Source organism: Podarcis liolepis, assembly GCF_965112155.1.
Source record: "Podarcis liolepis genome assembly, chromosome: 5".
NCBI classification, from domain to species: Eukaryota; Metazoa; Chordata; class Lepidosauria; order Squamata; family Lacertidae; genus Podarcis; species Podarcis liolepis.
In genome coordinates, this window is record NC_139556.1 from 6,828,664 (window position 1) to 6,844,965 (window position 16,302).

Sequence of the window (16,302 nt, forward strand, 5' to 3'; positions counted from 1 at the left end):
GTCCCAGCACACCTGTGACATTAATCATGTCCACTCCTGGCAAGGTGAAAGGAGTGTGAGTCACACCATCTTCCCACCCGGCAGGCTGGGACACGCATTCCCTTGGGTGTCCTCAATAGGTGTGTGATGCTCCACCAAGGAAGTGGGGCAATCCTTTGCTCCCATCAGCTCCCTCTTCTCCTGCCCCAGAGAAGTCTAGGGACCTTGCAGCCAGCTGGTGGGGAGAAGAAGTGATGAGAAGTGCTTCAGGTTTTGTTTTGTTTGTGCACAAAGTACTGATCCTTTATACATACAGGCATCCACGCATCCCTTTCAAGGGTGAACAAAATGATGTGTTTTTGTTTTGTTTTTTCATTTCCAAGGTAAGCTTTGGAACTACGTCACAATGTGCTTAATGAGCCTTTGTCCAAAGTAATGGTGAACGGCCTGAGCCTTTGAAATAGCTGTCAACTGTACACAAATGCAGAGCTTTTAACAACTCAATATCTAGAGGTTTTCCTTGCACTAAGCATAACTCTTTTCTTCCCATTACTGACATATTCATTACCATATCTTTAAAAAAGCCAGCCACTATTTACTTACGATGTTCTGAAACAATTTATACCAAAAGGGGTCAAATTTAATGGCCACATCTAAAGAAAATATCATAAATAGAGACAGTAAAAACAAAACAGAACCGCAAGATTTAAGACACATACGCTCATAATTTAATGTTTGACAAAGCAAAGCATTATTCCAGGGCATGAGTTGCTGATGGTTCAGAGACAATCCCTGCCGACTCACGGAAATGCAGCCAAAGATTAGAAAAGCAGAGTTTGAGAGACAATCAGGAAATAAGCAGTTTGGCAACAGCTGTCTCAGAAAAACGGAAGACGGGCATATTCAAAAGAAAAAGAGGAAAAAAAGATAGCAACAGAAACTGTCAACATGAGGAAAGGGATGAATGGAGAATTTAAAGCATCCTGGAAGGAAAATATATCTGTTGGAAGCCACCCAGAGTGGCATGGTATAATAATAATAATAATAAGAAGAAGAATACGTTATATGTCCAGGCATATAAAATAAGCCAAATTGGAAAACACGACACCTACCGTCCCAGGCCTGGGATATGGAATCCTCCCATCGTATTGCACCCAGCGGTGGTCCACACTCTCCTTGTGGGCATAATGTCCATTGAAAACAGCTCGGATATCGGCCATGCTGTACACACAAACAGCAGAACCCTTGAATACAGAGCTGCAAAAACAGAAGCAAATTGTGAGTGCAGCGTATTCAGCTCAGAACCTGAAAACGACCGGTGATTTCAAGATCAATTTACGTATCAAACTTTCAAAGTGAATAATTGCTTCTTCTTTTTTGCTTGATAACAACAAATCCCCCCATAAGTATACCAGGCACTTTTTGGTGGGTGAAAATTACATGCTCCGTCATTTGCATATAATAGGAAATGAACCAGATCAAACTGGTCAAATTCAATATATTCAACGATATTTACAAAGTTTCGAAAAATCACCACTGCTTTCAAAGACAACCTAGATACACATGTGAAAGACTTTCCTGTTTGCTTTTACTGAAAAGGGAGGCAGAATCTTGAAGAACAAACTAAGTTTTCTTCCATCCTCCCCAAACCTCTGCAACATGCAGTACATTTGTGGCAGGAAGAACATAAGGTTCCTTGATAGATAAATTGACATGGCAAGGCTTCCCAGAGGGTAGGAAGCTACAAATCATTAACTGAAAAGTATTATAGTGCAGAATCCACTGACTGTCTCTAGATTATCATGTATAGTGCACTTCATGAGAGCCAGTGTGGTGTAGTGGTTAAGAGCAGTAGTCTCGTAATCTGGGAAACCGGGTTCGATTCCCTGCTCCTCCACATGCAGCTGCTGGGTGACCTTGGGCGAGTCACACTTCTTTGAAGTCTCTCAGCCCCACTCACCTCACAGAGTGTTTGTTGTGGGGGAGGAAGGGAAAGGAGAATGTTAGCCGCTTTGAGACTCCTTAAAGGGAGTGAAAGGCGGGATATCAAATCCAAACTCTTCTTCTTCTTCTTCTTCTTCTTCATAATTAGAATTATAAAATTGAAACAAGGCTCAGGAACTAGCAGGCCCTGGGCTAAATCTACCGTTTCCATTCCCTATTGCCAATTCTAAAGAGAAAAGAGGGGCAGGGATGAAATGCCTGTGGAAAACCTCCATTTCGCACCAAGTCTTTTGTCAAAGTCCCTCAAAAATAGTTGCTGATCAGCGGTTTGAAATAATAATCTACCAAACACAGTTCCCATTGAAGTTGGAATCCATCTTATACAAGTTTATGAGAGGGTAATGGTTGGTGGGATCTGCTGAAGGCCTGACATACTGGCTTGTAACCCTTGCAGAGTTTTGTTTAAACCTTGAAGAACAGGAGGGATTCCATGCTGAATGGAACGGTGGACTTGGATGTCAGCCATATGTTATGTTTGTATCTTGCCTTCCCCGCAAGAGCTCAAAAGTGCATTTTCACCTCAAAGCATGACGGTGAGATCTGTCAGGCAAAGAGAACGTGCTTTGGCCAAGCCTAATAGCTGGGTCTCGGACTTGAACCTTGATCTCCCACATCTGAGCCCAGCGCTTCATCTGCCACACCAACTGGCTCTCACTGGGGGGCACTGAGAAAACCACAATTTCCCTGCCTGCGCTTACCTCCTAAGGTGGTTGTAAAAAGGCAAAATAATATTTACTGTAATCCAATCTGAGGCCTAGTATTGCATTATAAACCAGCCGTAGACGCTCCATTTTAGTTTGTGCACAGGTTTGGTCTCCAGAAGTAAAGCGTACCTGGTGGTAGTGAAGACACCATAAACCATAGGATTTCTTTCATCTCTCGTAGAAAGTAAGAACACGTCTTCTGCAATGGAGAATATGTTGCTTTTAAAGTTAAGTATGTAGGTATTTTCTTACTTATATGCATTTTTCAAATTTTCAAACTTTTGTCTAACCCCTGAAAATAAAGCAATGGCTCTCACTTTTTAGTTTCTATTGCTGCGTAGGCAAATAATTTACTATTTCCCAGACCCTAATTATTAGTATGCCTCACTAATACACTCCAAATCCATAACTGCAAATGCTGTACATGTGGTAAGCCTCTGTGCCTGCCCCTCACTGCATACAGAATATAACACGTGGCAAGATGTTGCATGTGGATGTGCAATTTCTGCAATCTCCTCTTGTCAAAAAGGAGAGTATGGGAACAAGTAGCTACATGCAGAGTGTGTCTCTTGTGGTACCCTACATTACACAAATATTGGGCAGAGCATGTGTGGGCCCATGGCCACGTGTCCAGACACAGGCTGTGTCAACCAGTCTGCAAAAGCAGAACAAAAACAAAACAAAACCCCGAAATAAAAGCTATCAAATTTGTAAATATCAGTCCGTGTCTGAAGTCCTGTTCAAATATATAAAAGAATGTCACATAGAGGAGGGAGAAAGGTTGTTTTCTGCTGCTCCAGAGAAGCGGGCACGGAGCAATGGATCCAAACTACAAGAAAGAAGATTCCACCTAAACATTAGGAAGAACTTCCTGACAGTAAGAGCTGTTCGACAGTGGAATTTGCTGCCAAGGAGTGTGGTGGAGTCTCCTTTTTTGGAGGTCTTTAAGCAGAGGCTTGACAACCATATGTCAGGAGTGCTCTGATGGTGTTTCTTGCTTGGCAGGGGGTTGGACTCGATGGCCCTTGTGGTCTCTTCCAACTCTATGATTCTATGATTCTATAATTCCTGAAAGGGCTCCATGCTTATGCTTGTACCGGCACAGCCACCCAGCTTAAGCCATTTAAGCCACTGTTACTCTGTGTGATGGAATGTTGTGATTCAGAGTTATTTTAAACTCCAGCTCATTCTCTCCACTTTGGGACTGAAAAGCTTGTAGACACAGAATGGCCAGGTAGACATGACGACCTGATGCAGGAACATCAATAGTGGTACCTCAGTTTAAGAGCAGCCCTGTTTAAGAACGATTCGGTTTACAAATTCCACAAAACCAGAAGTAGTGTCCCGGTTTGCGATCTTTACTTTGGTCTAAGAAAGGAATGGGACGCGGGTGGCGCTGTGGGTTAAGCCACAGAGCCTAGGACTTGCCAGTCAGAAGGTTCGAATCCCCGCAACGGGGTGAGCTCCCGTTGCTCGGTCCCTGCTCCTGCCAACCTTCTGATTCGAAAGTTCGAAAGCACGTCAAAGGGCAAGTAGATAAATAGGTACTGCTCTGGCGGGAAGGTAAATGGCATTTCCGTGCACTGCTCTGGTTCACCAGAAGCAGCTTAGTCATGCTGGCCACATGACCCGGAAGCTGTACACCAGCTCCCTCGGCCAATAAAGTGAGATGAGTGCTGCAACTCCAGAGTCGGTCACGACTGGACCTAATGGTCAGGGGTCCCTTTACCTTTTAAGAAAGGAATCTGAACGGTGGAAGGGCACCGGCAGGGGCGAATGAAGGCATTGTGACATCTGGGGCGGGGTGCCGCTACGTAGCGTGCATGTGCGGCGCCGCTACGTCCGACGCATGCGCCATACATAGCGACGCCACACATGCGCTGTACACAGTGGCTTGCCAGTGGTGGCACTCCAGTGCCGTTCAGTGCTGTCACCCTCTGCTCACAGCTGCAGCTGCGAACAGAGGATCCTCTACATACTGCTGTAGCGGCGATGGAGGGATCCCACTCCCATCCGTATGGCGCTCAAGCAACACTGGCAGCAAACTGCTATGTACAGTGCATGTGCAGTGTCGTTATGTGCAACACATGCGCTGTACATAGTGGTTTGCCGCCGGTACTGGGATCCTTTGGTCGTGGCTGCAGCTGCGAATGGAGGATCCTGCCGTGGCGGGGCGAGCTCCTGCGGGGTGCCTTCTTATCACCCCCCTCCCAGACACGGCACCCGGGACGCAATGCCCCCCACACCCTGTTGTGACGCCACTGGGCACCAATGATGGTTTAAGAATGGTTTTGGTTTAAGAACAGACTTCCAGAACGGATTAAGTTCATAAACCGAGGTACTACTGTATTTTCCTTCTTTTGCACTGAGCCACACCCGTGAGACTCATAAACACGATATATCCTCTAATGAAGGCCCAGCTCTGCTTCACTAAAGTGGTTGACAAAGTCTACAATTTCAGGCATGGGGTAGCTGCTGGAATGCTCCCGCGCAGCACTCCCCTCCCTTCAGATAGAAAGCTAGCATATAAGGGGAAAGGGTTCTAGCCTTTCCCTTTGCCTCCTATTATTCTGTGTGCAAGGTTTTCGTTTATTAAAATGCAAATTTATTCACCCATGTGAGCTCCCACCTGCCGTCTAGATTGCCACAGAACGTGAGGTGACCAGCTCGGTTTCTAAGCACAAGTCATAAACAAATATATTCTCTGGGTTTGTCGTGTGCTGCTTGCTTTTCCTGTACAAAGCAATACAGACGCCAAGGCTCTGTTTACCTGTCCAGGCATGGTTGCCACCACTTGGCTATTACTCACATGCTGTTGCAATTTAGTAGGAGTAAAAGTGTTTGCTCACCCACAGGATTCTTGTTTGCAGAGCTTTGTATAACATGTTATGCAGGTGTCCCAAATGACTGCTCTTACTTGGCTGTCATGAGGAACCACATGGGTGGAAATCTTTGCATTTAGTAAGATTGGTGTGCAAAGAGCAGCAGAAGAGGCAGCCACTACAGGACCTGGAGGCATGTCTAAAGGGAGGCCAGAACTTTGGCTTGGTACTCTCTAGAGATATTGGGTCCTCCCTTAAAGGGGGCACAAATTGTGGTGAGACCTGGACAACCGACACCCTGTGTTGTGGGTGGGTACGATTGGTCAGCCACAACACCCGATTGGTAGGTCCCTCGTAGCTGGGTGCAATCTGGCCAACGGGACGCAGTCCAAACGGTTCGAGGGACCTATTTATGCCCATGCATGTGACCCAGAGCTTCCTCTTTCGGCTTGTGCATCAGAACACCCGCCCACCTCTCCCTACTTTTAGGGCTTGTGCATGACCTTGCTATGCCATTGTGTGTCGTCTATCATTGGGACAGGGGCACGGCAGGAATTTCCCCCACTTGGCTGATTGGCTGTTGCCATTTGGGTTTCGCCTGCCTTGTAGCAAATCATCACAACTTGTAAGGTTGAGGATAGGCTCTGGTTCAGGTGATAGGGATGGGAGAACGCTCTCGCCATCCCTATGTGAAGGGTATTCCGTTAAAGGAATCCAGGGACTCGATGGTTTAGTCAACCCCTGAGAGGGTGCATGAGTCCAGGGGGACATTTGGGTGGCAGAGACAGCCTGTTCCTGGCTTTCCGCTTATCCAGGGGTTCACCCTTGACTGACCTATGCTGGAACCCTGGGTCAGTGCTACTTGCATGGCAGGGAGCTAGTTGAACCAGAGCCTATGCAACCAGTCACTTTCTGTAATCAATCAAGTTGTGGCCTAAATTCTGCCCAAAACCAAATTTTGAGTCGTGTAATTTATTTAGGGGGGAGGGTCTGAACAAGCAAATTTTATGACAACAAAACCTGCTTATAGGGGTTGCCTTGGCCACAAAAAGTCCCCTAAACACTAGGGGGCTGTTAGTTGACCTCTACAGAGAAAGATTACACTGTACACATTTTTGTTCCATATTGTGTGTCTACCTTACAGCTGAGCCCATTTGGGGGGCAATTTGGGAAGGGAGGGTTTAAAGAAATTTCCCATGCCCCCAGTAGCAGCTACTTTCAAATGAAGAAAATGGGTTTATAGAGTCTTTATCTTCTGTGATTAAAGAAGGGATGGGGGAGAGAGACAACCACTAAAGCTGAAATTCACTTACGTAGCTCGTCAAAATGTGTAGCTGCTCCCTCTGGACCTGGGATCGAGCAAACGAGCCTGGCTTTCAGGAACGTGGTCCACTTGTTTATCAGACTGCGTTGGCCCCCCATGTCGTTCTGATGGGAAAGAAATAATGTGATTTAATTTCTGCTGGAAAGGAAGGAAGACTTTTACCTAAACAGCTTGAAAAAGGTGTAACATGCCTGTTTTTCAGAAAGAAAACTTTTTCAGGGGAGGGGGGAATTATGAAAATGAAGAGATAATACAGCATTTTCTACACTCGATGGGAGCAGAATACTTAGCCAGTGGCGTAGCGTGAGGTGCAGGGGGGGCCGGCCGCACCGGGCGCAACATCTGGGGGTTAGGGTTAGGGGGCGCAAATCCACGGGTTAGAGGGCGCAAATTACTTGCCTTGCCCCGGGTGCTGACAACCCACGCTACGCCACTGTACTTAGCTGCAGGAGATTTTAACAAGCTGAGCAGCCATTTGTGGACGAGTGGGATCACTGTCATCCAGCACAAGCACCTCACCTTTCTCTGGGCCTGACATAGACAGAGGAACTTCTTTTTCCATATGTAGGCTCCAGTCTAACACAGGCAGACTCAACTCATACAACTAATATGTCTCATAAAATCCTGGTAGCACCTATGCAATGAATCCTTGGATGGTTTTTGAGTAGAGCCTGGGTGGCCATCTGTCATGGATGCTTGAGCCGAGATTGCTGCACTGAAGGGGTTGGACTAGGTGACCCCCCCCCCAAGGATCCCTTCCAACTCTATGAGTCTATGAATAGCAGCACCGGAAAAGAATATCTGAGGGGCAGGGGGCGAGAAGGGGCAAACAAAATATCTGATTGGAGACGAACTTTGTACCAACAGTAACAACTGGATCTCAGGCATTCCTTGTGATAGTCCCTCTCTTTGGAATGACCTTCTCAGAGAAGGGCACCTGGCTGATAGCCTTGCAACTTTATACAGTGGTGCCTCGCAAGACGAAAAGAATCAGTTCTGTGATTCTCTTCGTCTAGCGGTTTTTTCGTCTTGCGAAGCAAGCCCATTGACGGATTAGCGGATTAGCGCTATTAGCGGCTTTTAGCGGCTTTTAGCGGCTGATCGGATCAGCTGATAAGCGGCTTAGCGGCTTAGAAAAAGGGGGGGAAACCCGCAGGAACTCGCAAGACATTTTCGTCTTGCGAAGCAAGCCCATAGGAGATTCGTTTTGCGAAGCACCTCCAAAATGGAAAACTCTTTCGTCTAGCGAGTTTTCCGTCTTGCGAGGCATTCGTCTTGCGGGGCACCACTGTATATATTGGAGTCCAACAATTTATTGGAGTCCAACAATACCTGGAGGACCACAGGTAAGCACACCAGCTCCAGACAATTGAACACGGATGCTGAACAACTGCACGTTGTACGAAAAAGAGTTGTCTGGGATATGATTTTCATAGTTTCATTTTTCATCTCAGTTCTGTTCTTTAGTTCTTCCCCTTTCCAACGGTGTCTGTGCCCTGGACACAGCTGATGGAAAACAGAAGGTCCTCAATTGAGTGCAGGGGACATGTGATGGCCTGGGATTCCGATTCGGAGGATGAAACAGAGGAATCCCAGCCTGCACAGGAGTCCCCGCCTCCAGGGCCGGCTGAACTGGGGCAAGGCCTAGATGCTGAGGAGCCTGCACCTGTGGCAGTGCATCAGGAGCTGGCCCCAGAGGGGCTTGATGACTCAGTGGCCACAGGTGAGCCTCCTCCAGGGCCCAGTAACCCTTCGGCCTCTCCTGATCTGCAGAGGCTTAGGGCAGAGAGGCGAAGGGAACTGGTTGCCCCCAGGAGGAGTGCTCGCCTTAAGGCCAGAGGAGGCGGGGCTCCTGGGGGTCGGGACCGCCCCTGACCTTAGAAGAGGATAAAAGCCCAGTCAGGCCGGCCCCAGGTTGCGGGAGCAACGTCGTTGTTGGCTTCGGACCTTCCTGTGTTCCTGATCCCTGCTCGGCCTCCTGTTCCTGACTATCCGGTACTCCTGTTCCCTGCTCGGCTTCCTGTTCCTGACTATCCGGTACTCCTTTCCCTGCTCGGCCTCCTGTTCCCGTCCATCCGGCGTTCCTGTTACCTGCTCAGCCTCCTGTTCCAGTGTTCCTGTTCCCCGCCCGGCTCTCTGCATCGGACCTCGCCCCTCTTCGTGTGGACTCTGCTACACTCACGGTACCTTACCCCCGGGACCAGCACAGGACAGCAGTGGGCTGATGAGTTGATAATCTGCCTTTGTGCACCTTCTACAAAAAGTACATTTGGCCACAATGAATTCAGACTATAGGGTGCCACAGGGCTCTTAGTTGTCTTTACAATAAACCTCATTATATTGCTAGATAAAGCTCTTAAGGGTTTTCATTTCACTATGAATAACAACTTAATTATCACCTACTGCTTAGTAGTCTCTTAAACTGTAAGGAAACCCCAGCGCTCCGCCTGCAAGTGACTCCTTCCAAGGAACAAGAAAGTACCTATCAAAAGTCTGCTATTCACTTGTGCCTGGGTGTTAGAAGCACGTACAGGAAGGCTGCCAAATGTGAGGGAGATATTTAACCCTAGTCAATTACAGTAAAACTATAGTCACATGGAAAATCTGAACTGACTTTTTCGGGAGGGGAAGGAAAAGGTACTAAGAAATTCAGGGCAATTATATGCTAGGGAGACAATGTAACTATCTTGTAGACCATCATGAACAGTTCACCACTTCTCAGATCACGATCATATTTGGCAAGAAGAACTGGAATAATGGCACAGAGCTGCCTAAGAAAAGCACACCGCTTTCAGAAACATCCTATTTTAACGTTTTAACAGTCAGGCGCAAGCTGAAGCAAGTATTGCATCCATCAGCACCTTCAATGAAATTCAGAATCACATGGTTGGAAAGAGAAGCACATGTGGCTGGAATTCCTTGTTTCTTTATATCTGGTTATCATAAATTTGGGGTGGGGGCCTTTTCCAGCCTTTGGCCACATTCGATTCCCCCATGGGCAAAACGTGTGGCACTGGTGGGCCAGAGGGGGAAAGGGGGGAGGAGACAAAAGGGGGCAGAACAATGGATGGCATGACTCTGACTTTCATAGAGAAGGCTAGATTCCAGCCATGCGAAAGCAAGATACACGTTAAGAACAAGGTTCAGGCTTGGCGAAAGCACTTGAGGAGGCCCCAATGGGGGCTGTGGCCTGTGAATCCACAGAGAGGACTGGACAGAGAAATCTTTATGCATTTTCTTTTTTCATGAAACCAGCAAAACTTCCTCAAACAGGAGTTTTCTGTATGTGGGAATATGGGGGAATATGTGTACTATACATTTGAAGCCACTTTAAACAGTCATGGCTTCCCCCAAAGAGTCCTGGGAACTGAGAGCTGTGAGGACCCCTATTCCCCCTTCACAGAGTTCCCTAGGAAAAGGGAGTTCATCTGCCCTCTGGACAAGAGAATGTCTCCCTGTCAGGAAGTGGTACAGGCAGGGTCAGCCCAAGACATTTTGGCACCTGAAACAAACCACAAAATGGTGTCTTCCTCCTGCCTGCCTGGAGAGAGCTTTCCACAGATAGGGAGCCACTGTGGAAATGGCCTGTCCTTGTGTTGCCACCCTCTGGACTTCTTGCTGAGGAAGCACGTGAAGAGGATGATTGCAGGATCCTGGTCAGATCCTTTGAGGAGAGCCAGTCCTTGATGTACTGCGGTCCTGAACCACTACATGCTAATGCCAGGTCAATACGGGTGTTCAGGGGCAGTTTGTTTTCAAAGACCTTGATGCTCAAAAGGAAAGGTGAGCATGCTCAGGGAGGTACCTAATTCAACACTAGAAATGGAGACGGCTTTGCTAATCCCCCTTCCCAGCAGGAATCACACTTTGAGCAACAGCTGCTCCTGAAAGCAAATTGCGATGGCTTCAGCTATTTGTTGCCCTCCAAGATGGAGTCTGGGGTTCCACATATAACATGAAGGATGTGCTGATGCCATGCTTGGCTAGACTAGCTCGCCCTGTCGGCTAACAGGAGAAAGAAAGATATCAGAGAATGCCGATGGGAGGCCTACTAGTCAATTATCAATATGAAACAGGTGCTTTCCATGTTAATCTTAGACATTCATTTGAATCTTCCACTCAGTACTTTTTGAACTAGGAGGCACATTCCGTAGAAGCAGTGAGAGAGGAGCAATAGACATTTTCTCTCCTCCTGTGTGCCCCATGGCAATATGTGCATTATACAGGGATACATCACACACCTGCCAGTGGGAGATATGTGTCTCTCTCCCACTTGAGTATGATCTACAAACGTAGGTAGAGGAAAAGCCAACGTATTTTGCTTCATCTTCATTGAGGCTCATGCAGTCCACACCAGCCAGGTACCATAAGTAAGCTGTACTGCACAGAACACAGCATGCAGACTTTGCAAATCACAACCACGGAAGAGAACAGATGCCAAGGGGGAAATTAAGAGAACATCTGCAGCTTGCCATTCCTAAATCTTACTGTAAGTCAAAATGACACACATCAAGAAAGAACAGCTGAATGCATAGGAAGTTTTCTGGACATCAATCAAGCTGGAGGACATTGAGAAATGCAAATGCATTGCAGTTTAAAAGTAATAATTACAGAAAGCAGCTGTGTAAGTCAAACCAGACAACATGTGGAATTTGAAGAAGTTGCTTATTAATTAGTGCCTGCAGCAAGTTATGCAAAAGCATCTATCAAAGGAAATTCCTGGCAAGAACAGCAGGAAATAAACGAAAATCAAAAAGAAAGAAGCTCTTGAGTTCTCCTTGCATACGTAAGGAGAGAGTTGATATTACTGGCAAAAAGAAATACACACACACACACACACAGCTACAGTAGGTTGCATTAGAGAAAATTCTCTGGTCACATTTAATAAATTCCCTGAGCTATTCTATCCTGAAATGGACAAATATGTTCTAATTTTCTTAGCTCCATAAGCTTATTTACTTTAAATGCACCATTACACTTGTGGTTTCCCAGTAACAGTACTTTGCCTCAGTAAATCCATCATTGCTCACAATGCTTGCCTGTAGAAAACCAAGTCCCTGCCACAAGGTTCAAGTGTAAATTGTGCATTGTGAACAGGATGAGCTGTTTAAATAGTTGCTGTTATTACAGTATTGACCAGCAGCAAGAGACCATTTTGTGCAGATATAAACACAATATTTAAAGAGAGTCATTGACCACAATAAGCTGTGACATGGGAATCTATTTACCCAGAGTTCATTATGGGATTGACTACTCCACCAGGACAAATTGCAGATTCTTTTGGACATTTCCGAAAAACTTAGCAGCCCAGGATAAGATGAACCTGGCCAACATCTAGAGACATAAAAATTGAGAGAACTGCTGTGCTCTTCCTGAAACATTGTTAGACTGCCATCCTTTTGTTGAACCAGAAGAGTGTGCAATTCTAACCGTATTACCAACACGGGAAAAAGCATCATTACTCTAATATTACTGTAAACATGTACTTTAATGTGGAGTGGTGTTAATACAGTGGTGCCTCGCAAGACGAAATTAATCCATTCCGTGAGTCTCTACGTCTTGCGGTTTTCTCGTCTTGCGAAGCACGGTTATTAGCGGCTTAGCGGCTTAGCGGCTATTAACGGCTTAGCGGCTTTAAGAAAAAGGAAACAAACTCGCAAGAACTCGCAAGACGTTTCATCTTGCGAAGCAAGCCCATAGGGAAATTCGTCAAAAAATGGAAAACTCTTTCATCTTGCGCGTTTTTCGTCTTGCGAGGCATTCGTCTTGTGAGGTACCACTGTATGTTTCTGTGTGGACATGTGGCAGGGAATACCAGGATACTGCCTCAATTTTGACAATTTTGTGGTCATGGGGGGCGGGCAGGGCCAGCCCACCCATAAAGTGGACTGAAGCAACCACCTCAGGCAGCAGAATCCCACAGGGGATGCACAGAGAGATCTTGTGAAAGTTCAGTGAGATCTTATGCAATCTTGTTAGAAGCTGCTGCCATGTGACCGTGGTAAGTGAGGCTTTGACGGTAGGGCTGGTGCCTTCCCAACTTTGCCTCAGGTGGCGAAACAAGACAGGCCACCCCTGGAGGGTGGTAATTTTTGGGTGGAGCAACTGAAGTCTAGGTACTTGGTCTCCATCCTCCTTCTTGACCCCTCCACTCCTCAGAAGTGCCTGCTTCCTTATTTGCTGGGCTCCCAGTTCAACAGTGCTGTTGCACAGCTCCAGGTCGATCCAAAATTAGACCATGCTCATCCATTTCTTTATTATGGGTGAGGGGCAGGTACCACTGACATCTGGGTGGGTGATCTAGGTGAGACTGACCTAACTCTGGAATGCCTGACTAGATCCTCAATGCAGAACAAGGCAAGACTGGAGGGTCAGGCAGGGGGTGTCACTGTGGACCTCAGGACTTCCACCTCCTTCAGAAGAAAACCTGTTGACCCCAGGGTGGGCTTAGAGGGTTTGCATTCGGTGTTGGGTAAGAGAGAGAAATAGAAATGCTGTTGGACTACTCACCACCACATGGGAGCCAATGAGAGCCAACAATTCTCGACCCAGGAGCAATGTCCATGGGGCTGCCTCAACAGGAGACCCAGTCTAACACATTGAGCGGGGCATACTCTTGATGTAGCCTTTTGACATGAATGATGTGAGGGGTGGCCTGAAGACAAGAGGGTACAGTGCCCCCCTTCATCATGGTCTGGACTGGTGGGAGTCATTCCCATTTGGTGGGTGTTAAGACCATTTGTAGGCTTCTTTTTGCTCTTCATTTCATTGGACTTCATCAAGGAGCCTGGTGGATTCAGTCTTATATTCTGGTAAAATGGCTCTCTTCTCTTACTTTCTCCATTTCACTGTCACTCACAGAAATTGTACTAGAGACAATTCTACATTGCGTGCTTGGACTTCCTAATTTGAAATCACTCCAAAAATAATTCAGGGGAGGAAAACTTCCGGATATGATGTGAAAATATTTTCGAACTCAGGAGTCAGGTTTTCCGCAGCTAACCCCATAATTCGGCACATCTGATGTGAGAAAATTACAGCTCTAAAAAAGTAATGGGAAGTCGGCAAGGCTGGCCAGCAATGGGAGCTAAAATAATCTCTCACACATAGTTCAAACAAAAGCTGTTTCCAGAGCTGATGTGGTTCACTCATTCAACATTCCTTTCCCTCCACTTGCTGTTTCCACTGCTGTAAAACGATGATGATTGCAAGCAAAAATTATGTGATATGTATTTGTTTTTATACAATTTTATTTCAATTTATATTTTTTTAATGTGTGGAAGGTACAGTTCCTTGAAGTTTGAACCAGTTTTGCCTTCTGGTTTAACCATCAACACCTTGCTCTAACAGGTCTCTAGTATGAGGATTTAAGAAGGCAGTAAATTACAGAACTGGTTCAATAAGCGTGTGTGTCCTTATTTCTCTGGAATCACCCTTCTCCCTTATGACCCATCATGGCCCACCCATATGTCAACAAAGAGGATAAATTAGGTTCCAAATTGCATAAAATTTGCATAGAGGAATACTGAAAGTATAGATGTGAATTTAGGGGGGGGGGATAATTTCTATGAGTTCTATCCAACCCTTTCCTGCTCCACATCACCCCACAGATGTACTCCAGCAGATTCGTGGGGAGGAGAGCTTCTGGCATCCCTGAGCAGGCTCAGGCAGGCTCAGAATACATCTGAAGGACTCAGTAATTGAGATCCGTTGCTGAAGCCCAGTAACTGCAGATTTTGGCACCATCCCTCTGTGCCATCAAAGGAGTCCTCGGAAACATTATTGCATATAATCCATACAGGTAAATTCATCTGCTGCAGTTGCTTGTGTTTAATCCTCCTTGAATGTGTACCTCCAGCAACGTGGCTGCTGCTGGATCCACAGTTGCTCTCAAGCTGGTCCAGATAAGTGCAAAAGGGTCTGCCAAAATGCCACACCCAACCCCTCGCAACTATGGGATGGCAGCAACTGCCAAGGCAGCATCAGCCATGCAGGTAAAAGGACCAAACCAAGTATTTTAAAGGTGTCTTAGGCAAGGATAGGCCCATCCATCAGTTCTGGTTTCTTTCTGTTTCTCATTTTTCCAATCTTCAGTTCTCCTCATTTCTACATCGATAGTTTATTGTTTCTTTTTAAAAGTCCTCATCAAAATTCAGCAGCAGCTTAGGGCAATTTTCTCCTAATAGCCACATTTTGTTTCATGCAATTTTGCCTAAAAGACACAATTTTGCTAAGTACCCCCCCCCCATATAATGCATTCTTTATGTTGCTTTCAATATATGCTCCCATCCCTAACCTTAGACCTCATCTACCCATATGGCAGTATGTGCTGGTGGCAGGCCTGCCCCTCCTAGAAGGCAAGGGGAGGCAACCACCTCAGATGGCAGGGTCTACAAAGGCAGTAGACCTCAAGGTAGATCTTTATCCCTTCTTCCTGAGGTTGATCTTTGCTCTCCCTTCCCTTCCCACCCAGGAAGAGAGCACCATTTTGTGGTTCGCTTCAGGTGCCAAAATGTCTTGGGCTGCCCCTGGCTGCCGGAACTGTATGTGGAGTGTCGCTTTTTTAGACTATATGTGGTGGTATGACTTTTGAAAGCTGCCTCACGTATGTGCAGGTAAATCAAGCATACTGTGAAGGAAAGTTCTAGCTGAGCCAACTGCCTCTTGTGCCAGATTCCTGTTTTCAGTGGAGCACTTAAAAGATGTCATTTGTCTCCTGCATTCTGAAGAGGAACAGTTCATTCAGTACCTCTGAATTCTACCGCCATCTCTTTTATTTTATCATTTCTTTATATATTATTACTTCTTTATATATACCGCCTTCTTCTCCAAGGATCTCAAAGCATACATGCTTGTCTCCGTCCTCATTTAACCCCCCACAACAGCCCTGTGAGGTTGGGCTGTGCTGAGAGACTGTGACTGGCCCAAGGTCACGCAAGGAGCATCATGGCTATGTGAGGTTTTGAACCCTGGTCTCCCAGGCCATGGACGTGGGTGGCGCTGTGGGTTAAACCACAGAGCCCAGGACTTGCCGATCAGAAGGTCAGTGGTTCGAATCCCCACAATGGGGTGAGCTCCCGTTGCTCAGTCCCAGCTCCTGCCAACCTAGCAGTTCGAAAGCACAAAGTGCAAGTAGATAAATAGGTACCGCTCCGGCGGGAAGGCAAACAGCGTTTCCGTGTGCTGCTCTGGTTCGCCAGAAGCAGCTTAGTCATGCTGGCCACATGACCCGGAAGCTGTCTGCGGACAAATGTCGGCTCCCTCAGCCAGTAAAGCGAGATGAGCGCCGCAACCCCAGAGTCGGTCACGACTGGACCTAATGGTCAGGGGTCCCTTTACCTTTACCTTATTCCCAGGCCACAGTTCAACATTCTAACCACTATGCCATACTAATGTTTCTGGGGCATATATAGAACAGGTGTTAGGATTACAAGCCTGATGGTGAAAATAGCCCACTTTCAGCAAGGCT

General features: G+C 46.6%; 1 protein-coding gene across 1 annotated transcript in view; it reads right to left on the reverse strand.

Annotated features, from left to right (window-relative positions):
• The window catches only part of SEMA3D (semaphorin 3D), a 189,873-nt gene that overhangs the window by 54,491 nt on the left and 119,080 nt on the right, over nt 1-16,302 (reverse strand). Inside the window, exons 9-11 of the mRNA XM_083503352.1 lie at nt 6,823-6,937; nt 2,817-2,886; nt 1,092-1,236 (exon numbers count right to left, since the gene is read on the reverse strand). Coding sequence (XP_083359478.1) covers nt 1,092-1,236; nt 2,817-2,886; nt 6,823-6,937 — 330 coding nt within the window. The remainder of the gene's footprint in view (nt 1-1,091; nt 1,237-2,816; nt 2,887-6,822; nt 6,938-16,302) is intronic.